Source organism: Haplochromis burtoni, unplaced genomic scaffold, assembly GCF_018398535.1.
Source record: "Haplochromis burtoni strain Fernald_Lab_line unplaced genomic scaffold, NCSU_Asbu1 Contig_76, whole genome shotgun sequence".
NCBI lineage: Eukaryota > Metazoa > Chordata > Actinopteri > Cichliformes > Cichlidae > Haplochromis > Haplochromis burtoni.
Genome location: NW_024582437.1, coordinates 1,485,748 through 1,499,261, shown reverse-complemented (window position 1 = coordinate 1,499,261; position 13,514 = coordinate 1,485,748). Strand labels below are relative to the sequence as shown.

Below are 13,514 nucleotides of genomic sequence, written 5' to 3'. Positions count from 1 at the left end.
AGAATCCAACAAAGTAGCGTCGTCCTTGCACTTCTATTTTATAGCAGGAATGTCGAGGGTCCATGAAGCACATGTAACATCTTCAAGAGTTGCTTTAATCGCAAATGAGTTCCTCCCCGGAGACTGTTGATTCCTCGGGCCCTTTTTGAAGCCACATCAGAGGAAATTGGTGGGGGTGCTCTACCGCTACAAGCAGGAACTCTGAAGACTTCACAACACTGACACACAGTTTATCTATATCAAAGGCATTTCCAATTTTGAGAACAGAAAAAAAAGAAGAAGAAAAAAAAAAGTTGCTCGGAAGTTTTTTTGCTTGAAGTAGAGGCTAAGCTACCTGGCACGATTGCTGAGCAGTGATTATTATCAACACACACTCTTATCACTGTTTTTACATCTATTATTCAGCTTGTTGCGATAAGATAAAGCGATTAATGTGGCTACACTACAAGAGTCATAGAGTCAATTGAGCTTTTCAGGGTTAGTGAGCAGAAAACCTCCATCTCGCCTAAACTTCTTTACCAGCTGTTTTAACTCTCGGTCCCTCTACGCTATATCATATTCTAGCGTGTCATATCTCTTCTTGCTGTTCCCGGCATAGACACTTGTAAATATTCAATGGCGTTTCACAGAACAAGATCTCTCTCGCCACTGCTGTCACCATCTGCGAGAGAGGGAAAGAGTAGACGGATGGAAAAAGGGCAGATTTCACCACCCCCGCCACCACCTCTTTCACTGACACACAAGCTTAGACACCAGACCGTCAAGGCACGCCACAATGTGTCCCTTTGTTCGCGTGGGAGTAATCAAAGCTTCTGTCCATCAGTTCAATATGACAATAGTGATCAACTAATGCCCTGAGTGGTCTTTTGTATTGGTTTGTTTTGTGGAGGTAGCACAAACCAACATCAAAAACTGAAAAATGCCTCTTTGCTTTTTCACACTCATCACCTCTGTTTCTTATTTTTATGCTGACCCTCTGACCGACCCTGTCAGCTGAACTTCTGCTTCCTGCCATAAATGCTTACTTTGCTCCCCTGCTGCAGACGAGCGTTGCAACACATTTCACAAAAAAATATTCAAAAGTATGACAGCACTGCCAAGCACTGTGATAGTGATGTTACTGAGAGCAGCAAGAGGAGACATATATTTTCACCTGCACTGGGATCAAGTGTTTATGTCAGTGCATATAGACATACATTACTTTAGAATGTCCTATCATTACAAAATGATTCAGTTCTTTTTGGTGTAACACTCCCATACTCATGGTCTGTATGGAGAAGTGACCTTGTACACCAGGACACTGGGGCATCACCAGGTAAATAGCTGGCACTGGATAAGAGGCACATCACATGGTCTAGCTGCCATTGCCCTGACTGTCTATCGCCAGCCTGCTGCCACTGTTATTACTCAACACCATCTGTACAACATGGTAACCGATCTCTCAGCTATTATCTAGCAGTGAACAATGGAAGCCCTTACAAATGGGGGTCTTGGCATTATAGGGAGCAGCTGGACAGATGTCGCTCTGTGTTTCTGCTGAGCCTGTTGGTATGCAGTGTCCTCCACAGCCTGCACTCTGTCACTTTAACGGCTAAACACGGGAAGGCGAGCGCTAAGAGAACTCTGGAAAATGCATGTTATACATATACAGGGAGTGCAGAATTATTAGGCAAGTTGTATTTTTGAGGAATAATTTTATTATTGAACAACAACCATGTTCTCAATGAACCCAAAAAACTCATTAATATCAAAGCTGAATGTTTTTGGAAGTAGTTTTTAGTTTGTTTTTAGTTTTAGCTATTTTAGGGGGATATCTGTGTGTGCAGGTGACTATTACTGTGCATAATTATTAGGCAACTTAACAAAAAACAAATATATACCCATTTCAATTATTTATTTTTACCAGTGAAACCAATATAACATCTCCACATTCACAAATATACATTTCTGACATTCAAAAACAAAACAAAAACAAATCAGCGACCAATATAGCCACCTTTCTTTGCAAGGACACTCAAAAGCCTGCCATCCATGGATTCTGTCAGTGTTTTGATCTGTTCACCATCAACATTGCGTGCAGCAGCAACCACAGCCTCCCAGACACTGTTCAGAGAGGTGTACTGTTTTCCCTCCTTGTAAATCTCACATTTGATGATGGACCACAGGTTCTCAATGGGGTTCAGATCAGGTGAACAAGGAGGCCATGTCATTAGTTTTTCTTCTTTTATACCCTTTCTTGCCAGCCACGCTGTGGAGTACTTGGACGCGTGTGATGGAGCATTGTCCTGCATGAAAATCATGTTTTTCTTGAAGGATGCAGACTTCTTCCTGTACCACTGCTTGAAGAAGGTGTCTTCCAGAAACTGGCAGTAGGACTGGGAGTTGAGCTTGACTCCATCCTCAACCCGAAAAGGCCCCACAAGCTCATCTTTGATGATACCAGCCCAAACCAGTACTCCACCTCCACCTTGCTGGCGTCTGAGTCGGACTGGAGCTCTCTGCCCTTTACCAATCCAGCCACGGGCCCATCCATCTGGCCCATCAAGACTCACTCTCATTTCATCAGTCCATAAAACCTTAGAAAAACCAGTCTTGAGATATTTCTTGGCCCAGTCTTGACGTTTCAGCTTGTGTGTCTTGTTCAGTGGTGGTCGTCTTTCAGCCTTTCTTACCTTGGCCATGTCTCTGAGTATTGCACACCTTGTGCTTTTGGGCACTCCAGTGATGTTGCAGCTCTGAAATATGGCCAAACTGGTGGCAAGTGGCATCTTGGCAGCTGCACGCTTGACTTTTCTCAGTTCATGGGCAGTTATTTTGCGCCTTGGTTTTTCCACACGCTTCTTGCGACCCTGTTGACTATTTTGAATGAAACGCTTGATTGTTCGATGATCACGCTTCAGAAGCTTTGCAATTTTGAGACTGCTGCATCCCTCTGCAAGATATCTCACTATTTTTGACTTTTCTGAGCCTGTCAAGTCCTTCTTTTGACCCATTTTGCCAAAGGAAAGGACGTTGCCTAATAATTATGCACACCTGATATAGGGTGTTGATGTCATTAGACCACACCCCTTCTCATTACAGAGATGCACATCACCTAATATGCTTAATTGGTAGTAGGCTTTCGAGCCTATACAGCTTGGAGTAAGACAACATGCATGAAGAGGATGATGTGGACAAAATACTCATTTGCCTAATAATACTGCACTCCCTGTATACATGTACACTGATATGGCCTCCTGTTGTGCATTGACCTGCCCGGCGATGGTGTACATCTTTAGTTCATTACACACTTACAGATTATTGCCAAATGTAAATCTATAGTGTTGTGCGCTACATCATGTGGAAGATTACATACTGGGAATGATGCGGGAACATTGAGGCTAGGCATGGTATTTTATGAGCAAAAAATAAATAAATTCAAAAACAGTCGCCAACTTAGAAAAGTTACCTGTTTTATTAAATTATTATTATTTTAAATTATTTTAATCAAAATATTAAAATACAGGTCAGGTCTAATTTGAATGTCAATATTAAGCTTGAAAGGACACTCCTGTATTAAATATTATACCTATATAAAGTCTACGCCTTAGAAATAACACATTATTATTTATTTTTTTTAAAGATGACGCATTATGCTTTTTCTGAAATGTTTTTCCTTTATATAAGGTGGCTCAGGATGTAGACCAGGTCAGAAATTAATCGTGAAGGTTGGTAGTTTGATTCCCTGCTCCCATGCATGCCAAAGGCAATGTGAGTTGAGTGTGTGTGCAAATGGGGAATGAGACATAAAGAAAGCACTTTTAATGCTCAAATTGAGTAGAAACTTCCTATACAAGAACCAGTAAATTTACCAATGTTACAATGGTACATGCTCACATTAAACATGGTCAAAATTTAATTAATGACACTGAATGTGTAAGCAAGATAGAGGTGGGCAGATCGATTCAAATATCGATAGTATCAATACCAATGCTAATATTGCTAGTATCGGATCGATACTACGAGATGATAGGATTGATGCTTTGTTTCTATCGTCTAAGTTAGCTGCCTTTATAGGTTGAAGTACTAGTACTTGTACTGGTATCAACATCAGCAAATCAGAAGAATGTTGGCTTAAAAGCAAGGAGCTAAGAAATGGCTCTTTCAGACAAAGGATGAACTGGAAGTTTACACCAAACCTCGTGCAAAATAAAATAAGGATTGTTTTCAACTGCAATCCAAGAATAAAAATATAAAATTTTAAAATGATCATATTTAGCTGATTATTTGAAAACAAGCCTGCTGTCAGTACCCCTGCTCTATTCTGTCTTTCAAGACTGCAGTCTTTGTATTGTCCAGTGTAAAATGGCTCTCTCTGTGTATGTATTTCGTATTAGTTAACCATTATTTCACCACTGACATGACTCACAAATGAAACTAATCAGCACCTCTCATGCTCACTTCCCATCTGTCTTGGCTGCTGTATGTGTATTTATGCATATCTCAGCATTTTATGAACCATGCTTGTGTTCAGACAGTCCCAAGAAACACAAAAAAATAATTTGCTAACCACTTTGTCCTCCTGTTGCAATTCCATGAGAGCAGGAATGCAGCAGAAAGAAATAAAGAGGGGAGACAGATTAGAGGGGAGAGGGGGCAGGAAAGATGGGGGAGAGAGAGAGAGAGATTGTGAGTGGCATTAGTAGGTCCTCGTAGCACTGTCACATACTCGATCAGCACATTTTTGAACGGCATCAAATAAAAACACACATTTAAAAGGCCTAAAAGCTTTAGCATAGTCTTGTACAGTGGTTAGCTGGGCATCGAAGTGCCACATTATACGAGAGCAGTCATCGGGCTCCTCTATGAGATAAGAAAAAGGAGGGACAGCTCCCTCGAGTGGTCAAATGGAAGAGCTGTACGTTAACGTGTAAACGTCTATAGCTGTGAATGAACACATCAGAGAAAGAAGAATTAGAAACGAAGGCATGTGACTGGAGTACACGATCATGATCTGAAAAACATTAGTTGCCATTAGAGACACTGCTGGCTCAATCGCCGTGACTATGATTTTACAGCAAACTTTCATAACCTTGTATTAAATACAAACATATGAAAAACAAAACAAAAAAAACCACATTGCCTGGGTGGGGCAGCAGCACATGTGGGAGTGTGTGTCCTTAATACCAACCACGGCATTACCTTATTTGACCGCAGAGACACTCGTCCTCCGCACCGAGCACAGAATTTCGTTTGGCAATATGAACAGAGGTGGCCACAGCCATCGGCAAACTTGGTTTTGTGGCAAATCCCGCAGGTTGGGGCTTCGCTCTTCTGGTCCTGACCCTGCTTTGTCTCCTCCCCCATCTTCTTAACCTGGTCCTTATATGACTCAAACTGCTGGTGCAATTTTCTGCAAGCAAATGGGAAGGGCAGAGGTTAATAAAAAAAAAGGAGATACGGATTGGTGACCAATTAAAAAATTGAACATCGGTATATCATTGATTTTTTTTTACTCATACAGCCTTTTTTTTTGTACTCCAGAAGTGCTATGTCTTATTCAGGATGAGTGGGAAAAAATGCTACAAACAAACTATTATTATGGATTAGATAAGTCTGAATGATCAATCTTGACATAGAGTATACATAACAAAGGCCGTAAGTATTGCACTGTTAGAGTGTCCAGTGCACACTTGTGGCAGTGTGGGAGACTCGTTTCACACTGGAATTATCCTTGTTGGATGACTCGTGGGTTGAGTCCTTTTCTCCAAATCACACTTCCACAAAAAGCTTCTGCTGTCAGCTGACTAAGTGATATAACCTCAGACGTATGCAGTGTGTTAGATTTTGAAAGGAAAAGCAGACGCCATGACCTCAGTAGCTTCAAAGCTGAGCTCCTCCTTTGATATCGCGCTTCGCCTAAAACACGGTGGGGGTGGGTATCAAATTTGCTTTGCAACTTTAAGAACATCACTTAATTCCACTTTCTCAGGTTCCATTGCGTTTAATGAATCATTTGCACCTGTGTTTCTATATCAGGACCGTTGTAAGGTGAGACCGAGCACACCTCGGAGCCATACTGTTAGATAATCATCTTCCAGATACACACAGTTATTACTGCTCTGGTGTATTATGCCCAGGCAATCATTTGTCATTGCTACTGCCTCTATTGTGTTACTCCTTGTGTCCTATAGATGGCCTCCTACTGGTACATTACATCTGATCTTATACAGTGGCCGCTTAACTCCTAACAAGTCCTCAGAGGCTCCTAAAAAAGCATGGGCTCTTCACATGCATTTTGTATGACACATGTCAATTGAGCGTCTCCTTGGAAACTAAACACTGGGCTGACTTCATAATATGGCGATTAGAATTGGTTTCAGCCCACATATCCCCTGCAACATTCATTAGCGCTTGTGAATTATTGAGCAGAGCTATCCTTTTACCACATACAGCTCTGCATTTGAGATAAACGTGTTTCCTTTGCTCACAACTAGACCTTTAGAGCCCAAACGTAAGGTCCACACACGCCACTTCGAGTCTATGTGTGGGTGTGTGGTAATGTGCACAAGTAACTGTGCCATCTGAACATTAGATCGAGTGCCACAGGCATGCCCCACGTTGTACCCACCGAGGGATTAAAGGGCTAATTGTGTCAGAGCCTTTTGTGTTTACCAGCAGAGATTAGTGTGTACCCTTGTTTAACAGATCCCACCAAATCTCATTTACTGACAGAGGGGCTGATAACAGATTGATCAAGAATATGATACAAGAGGTAAAGACTAGTCTCCCAGGATAAAGGAAATAAGAGTACAAACAGTCGTGTTTTTTCTCACTTATCTCCCCTTACAGTCAAGCATTTAGAGAAATATGCGCCTGATCCTGAACCACTACGTGGCCTAGACAAGGTCACTTACACAGACCACTTCTAACAGTCACTCAAACCTTTTTGGTGGGACAAAAAAAGAGTTGCTGATGCAAATCTGTGCACTAAAACAGATAACACATAGCAAGAATAACCTGTTTAAGCAGGGTAAAGCGTATACTGCATACAAAGTCAAGGTCATAAAGAGTAATGCAACTTTCATAAGTTTGCCTCTCTACACCAGAACAGTGAAGACATTTAGCTTTAAACCAAGAGTTATCCAAAATATAGCATTATCTGTTATGACTTACAGTTGATTAATGACCTGTTTCATTGCCAGGTGTGCAATTGTGTTCAGGGCAGATTAAGGAGAGTAAAGTTCTATGTGGTCCAAAGATGCGGCAATTCAATTGAACAAGGTCACTGTAAGGTGTAAAAAACAAGCAGTCCTAGGAGAGGCCAGGTCAGCATTCTGGTACGTTCCTTGGAAACAAGGAATGGACTGAGGAGACTAAGCAACATCAAGAAAAAAGATAAGTTAAGAGCAATTAAAATTTATGTGATAGCCAATACAAAGAGTCTGTAACCTGCTGTGAGCCCAACTGAGCATGTGTTGTATTTACTTAACACAAAACTAAAGCCAAACTAGCAGTAACTGATGGTGGCTGTAAAACAGACTTCAGAGTCCATCACTGCAAATGACTTGCATCCAAGTATTAAAGATATTTTAGATGGTAGTAATTATATTTGTCAAATAACTTTGAACCTTTAAAAACTGGAATCACTATGTCTAGACTTGGCGGTAACTAACAACTTGTAAATGCAATATTATGATTCCTTAAATCAAAGCTGAAAGTCAATACTTTAATTAGAAGTTGATAAATTTAGTCAAAATCAAATACAGTGGTGTAGAGGGGAACAATTAGGAGTTTACTGTCAGTGTCCAAATGCATCTTGCTGTATAAATGAAATATCCCAAAAGTAAAGAGACAACTATCCCAGACTAATCAAATGCAGGAAATAAGTTAGTGAGTAAAACAGAATAAATGTACAGTCAGAGTAGAATCCCATGGCAGCCAACAGCTGGTGCACAGTACCCATTCTTGCTTATCCAGTCAGACTCGGTCAAATATAGGTGATGCTGCTGACGAGTAATCATACGCTACTCATTGTCCCATCCCAAGCTAGCGTGTCGGAGCTCTCTTACCTCTCTGCCACACCAGAGCAGCTATAAGCGGCCGTAACACGAAACTCTCGCTTGGACGTATGACAGAGTCTGCATATCAACACCAAGCCTGAGCTACAAGCTCTCTACAGGGCTTGGGATTCCTCCTTTGTCACACACCACTGGAGCTGAATCCTAACTTCCTGGTGTCTTTATTATGCCATGCTGACCCTAAAACATCAGCAGTGAGTCTATTAATTGATTTATTGATTACTGATTGATTGATTGATTTCTACAAGATGAAGCAACTTACTGGGTGCAAATCAGATTGTCCAAATATCACAATTCTGTCTTGAGTTTGACTTTAAACTCTAGTTTAATTGCTTTATTGGCAGAAGAAGAATTGAGCTGACAAGTCTGCAGTGTCAGATTTTCACAAACTTTGTTACAGCTAAATAATCTAGACAGCAGTCCCACTACCTGCAGCATTCATTTCTCCCTCTGCTTTGGTTTGTTTTTTATTCATTTCAATAGCATGCTTGATACTCTGGTATGCAAGCTAATTGCACACAGCAATGTTTATCACATTGTTGTGTGGTTGCTGCTTCTGACAGTAAGTCTTATAAGAACCCATGGTTGAAACTTTGATGACATCTCCCTGGTCAAACATCTCGCTGTACAATTGCAAAAATAAAACCATAGACAGACCATTTTGATGCTGTGTCCAAATAGAATAGAACATATATGTCTAACAACTGTCTAATCTGTTGAATGGTAAACTTAAGGCATCAGACTGTTTCTATTGCCCCTCTGGCCCATTGTCACGATTATCAACCCAAACTTTTTTCTTGTGTGATGAGCACGCAACCCTGATATCATCAGTTTGAGTCTTCACAAAGGTATTTTTTCCTCCTCATTGCCTCATTTTTTCTCTAATCAATAAAGACATACCAGAAATGGTAGAAAACATTTCTTGAACACAAACATTCTCTTGCTGGAAAGTTTAAAAATGACGTCCAGCCAATGTTGAAGAAGTACTTTGAGCCATCATCGCGGTAACATCTGCCACATCAGTTCAGCTTTCATTTGGGAACTTATTTGACCGTCAACAAAAAAACGTCAGCTGATGGTTATTCAACATTAAAATGTTTGTTGGGAGCACTACCACCACATCATATAAAGTAGCAAAGCTTTGTTCAAGCTAAAACAAGCAAAATGCTCCAGAAGGCACACAGATTATATTTTTTGCTGCATATCAGTATATTATATTATGAATATTATTTCTTGCACATTAACACTCATTGATTTAAGTGTAAAACTGTGCTTATAGTGGCCTTGGTGTCATACTTAATAAGCTGAAACAGTGTGGAAGGGGGTAGAGATCTACACTCCGTGGTTGCTGTCTTGGTCGCAAAGAAAAGGTAAACTCATCAAAGACTTTTCAGCCATCAGGAGGTGGATCCATTAGCAAGGTAATGCTAGCTAGCAGCAGTTAACGCCATCATATTTTTTACAGGCAGTGAAGTCACATTTGTGGGGATGTTTGGTGGTTACGTTTTCTACATATGTTATCTTCATTTATTATCACTTTCATAGAAGAAATTAACATGAGTGCTGAGAATCTCAATAGTTTGCAAATGTTCACAAAATGCACTAGCTAGCATGACAATAGTGATAAACAATTCAAAAGATTTCAACTGAGTACACCACATGTCCCTGTACCCTATTGAAATTCAGAGAAATGAGTAATAAGTCTGAATTCTACAATGTTAAACAATCTGAATTTAGACACGGAGCAACTATCTCAACCTCCCAACTTTGACCTTATCGTAGTTTGGTGGAGCTAGCAGCTGTGAAACTGGTTTCCTGCTCTATATTCTATTCCTCATAAAAACAAATCAAGCTAGCTAAAATGTTTATCTGTGTGGTTGTTAATGAAAGATTCAATTTTAACAGGAATTTAATAAGTGATGGGTTTTGGTAGGGAAAGATGTAATAATTATAATAAAAATAACCTTAAAGTAAACAATGATTTATACAGGATTTAGTATTAGAGTCCTGATCAAAGATTAAGAATACACCAACATATATTATAAGACTAACTCCGCTCTCTGTCTTCTTGATCAGTGACCTGTTACAGCCAATAAATATGTCATTTATTAAAGTTAAATTCGTTGTGGCACAACACTTCCACAGCACCCCTCGCCTATGTGCCTAAACCAGCAAACTGAGAAATTTCTAATCATTGTCTCACATCAACCAATGGCCAAACAAGCTGTGAATCCAGCTGCTCGGTTCACCCACCACTATATGTCGGTTCCTGCTGGGAGAAGATCAAAAAGGGGTCTGTACTTTTACTTACGCATTTTGCTCTGGCTCCTTGTCATTTGGGGACTTTTGCTGGGGCTGAAGAACGTTATTTACCAGCTCAGTGATCCCACTAAAGGGAAACCACCTGTTCAAATAAGCAAAGTGTAACTGGAACATCGCAATGAGTCATCATGTGAGAAAACAATCTGTTCAGAAAGGGGGCTTTTAGGAAGCAGGCTGGTTCTTAAGTAGTGGGAAAATAGCAGGGACATTCACTATAACCAGAGCAGAGAGGAGGAGGAGGCCGGGACACGGGCAGAGCAGCGATTAGTGGAACACTGACAACCAGACACAGTGTCAGAAATACAGAGAGAAAGATAAAGAAGGAAAGATGACTCAGACAGACCTATATTTGAGGGAAGGACAGAAAAGCAGGAAAGCTCTGCAGCCAATGGAAATGAGAGCTGCAGTAAATGTCACTTATAGCAGCTTTTTGGTGCAGTGGGGGTCAGGTTGTCTGACTGGTTAGCCCTGCAGGTAGATCTAATCACAATGCAGCTATAGTACAGAATAGCAGGACAGGCGGCTCTACTCCACACTAGCAGTTGAACTACTAGACTACCCAGCCAACCACAGTGCAGATGATACACTGAATGAAGATGAACAGCCAGTTAGGTATCAGGAACAAGGGAAAGATTCTGGGGACCTAGCTGCAAAAAAGCTGGAAGAAAGGAGAAGCCGATGTCATTGATGTCATGGAAGTCAGCTGTTTAGTGCACAGCACAAAATTCAACGACCTGATTCACTCATTGAGAAATTATTCATTAAAACGGGCCACTCTTTTCCAAGACATTAATGACTTTTTGTTATTAAACTCCCAGACAAAGAGGAGAAAGCCACATGAAGCACGCAGCATCAACTGACAGGAAGAAGTGTCAAAGCCTAGAGCACACTGGGTAATGCAGTTTACTTACTGTGCCGGCTGAGGCTTTGGTTCTTCTTTGATCCTAAAACATAAAAAAATAAAAAGTGTGCGCAGCTCAGTGCATATCAAACAGAAAGAGATGAGGAAAACAATAAAAGATGGGGAAAAAAATAAACAATGAGGATGTCATTAAAGATGGGTGTGACATAAATAATTATCCCGCTCTAACAAGAACAATATTTAAAAAATATATTACAGATGATGATTTCATGAAAACAACAATTTAGCTGTGAAAATGATAATAAAGTAAACAAGAAAACTCACAGGAAGATTTTAAAAATGACGTAATGTAAATAAGTGACGCAGATAACACTTAAATTAAAAATGACCGCTTCATGTGAGTAACACCCTCTTCCATACTGAATCTTCTGCCGTGGACAAACATTCAATTTGATGCTGTGGCTATCTCAAATCCAAATCCGCCTCCCTATTGCACAAAGAGCTTCACTAAGGTGGATCTATAAGTGATAAGACCCCCACCATCATCAACAGCATCAGCTCATCAATTTCCAGAAACACTGGAAAAGATCAACAAACACAAGCTAAGAGTAACCACCAGGGAGTGCGGTCCAACTGTGTGACACTTGAGCACTGCCTTCAATTACTTGCTGACCAGCACTGTGAGGCAAGGTTGAAAGTAGTAACTAATTCTGTGTAAACATTAGCTACACCAAGTCATCAGCGAGGTTTAACCTACACTGAAAGTTCACAAGGTGTAGTTTGTGGTCTGAAAATCTATAACTAACTAACAAGATTCAATGGGGAAAAATAACTCATATGGTGTCACAGTATGAGTAATGATATTATTAGAACCTGACCGACATACTGGTGGGGCCAATGCATTGGCTGATATTACCTATTTACAGATATATCTGTATGTACAATGGCCAATAAATGAAAAAAACAAAACAAAAAAAAAACCAAAAACAAAACACCTTCAACCACATTATGAGTGTTGATGTTGCAGCTCTCCTGATGCCAACATGTGTTTGGAATCCAACGAAAACATAACAACCAGCTGATTCGAGCAGAGCTAGGCAGAAGATTTAATCATCCATAATTGTAGTGACATTAAAAGAGAAAAATCAGCCAGTATGTCAGATTTTTAAATTGTCTAGTATTGCTATCGGTATCGTTCTTAAAAATTCTGCTGTCCACATATTTTAATATCCTGAACTATTGAACCCTAAATTGCCCCTGATGCAGCCACTGAAGTGTGTGTCTGATAGAACTTTATACGTAGTAGTACATTAACCATGTAACACAGTTATCATGTTATTTTATTATTTCCCAACTTCGGGATAAATAACATATAGCTTCACAACTTCCAGAAAGTTCTTCACTGGAACTACAATATATAAAAGACATAGTCTCAGTGCAAAAAGTTTACAGCGTGTTCTCTGGATTTTCTAGAGTAATTGCAGATTTAAGTGCTATGAGCACGCACCAACAAAATTCAATTTACCTTGCACTGATGTAGTGGAAGAAATCCTCTTATAACTAAGAAAATAAAACCAAACCGTTGCAGAATGCTACGGGAGGGATTTGATTTGTTTTTGGTGTATTCAGCCTTGAAAATAAATTATAAAATGAAGCAGCTTATAATACATGTTTGTGTGGAGCTTTGAAGAAGTCAGCTAGGGGACAAACTGCTGCCATGTCAGCTGATAATTCTAATGAGGTATTTATCAGGCCTACAGTTTGCGTTGGTAGAACTGATACATAGAAATGATCATTTAAATAACTTACTATCAGAACAACTGTACATAAAGTACAGTATATACACTTACTTTGTTGATTAGGCCTGTTTAGCCGAAGCAACTGTCTAATGAGTCCATCACGGTGTAGGAACTCACTGCATTTAAATATGTAGACAGGAAGAACTGCTGAAGTTCAAACTAAAGAAAGTTGAATTAAGTGACTTGAAATTGGCGTTGCTGTTGGTGGCAGATGGGCAGAATTCCAGAATTTGATGATTTGCTGGGAAGCAGAAGCTTTTCTAGGGTTTACAAGGAATCAAATGCATATTCAATAACATATTCAGTAGTAGTATATAATACATCATGCTTTTGCAGGTGGTTACAGTTTAACCAGAGCATCTTGTAAATAAGGGTGGGTATGCGTAGTTTCTTGAACATGACAATAAGCATGGCCTCGACAATAACGATCTGAATCCAGCAGAGCAACTTTTGGAAGTGGTGCAAGTGGAG

At 40.0% G+C, this 13,514-nt stretch overlaps 1 protein-coding gene across 19 annotated transcripts in view; it reads right to left on the bottom strand.

Annotated features, from left to right (window-relative positions):
• Positions 1-13,514, bottom strand: part of rims2a (regulating synaptic membrane exocytosis 2a) — a 152,212-nt gene that overhangs the window by 115,894 nt on the left and 22,804 nt on the right. For 17 of the 19 annotated variants that reach the window (XM_042221887.1, XM_042221888.1, XM_042221874.1 and 14 more), the window contains exons 3-6: positions 11,294-11,326; positions 10,372-10,464; positions 5,182-5,392; positions 4,550-4,561 (exon numbers count right to left, since the gene is read on the bottom strand). In XM_042221887.1, the coding sequence (XP_042077821.1) occupies positions 4,550-4,561; positions 5,182-5,392; positions 10,372-10,464; positions 11,294-11,326 (349 nt within the window). The remainder of the gene's footprint in view (positions 1-4,549; positions 4,562-5,181; positions 5,393-10,371; positions 10,465-11,293; positions 11,327-13,514) is intronic. The other 2 variants (XM_042221871.1, XM_042221879.1) reach the window with 2 other exon arrangements.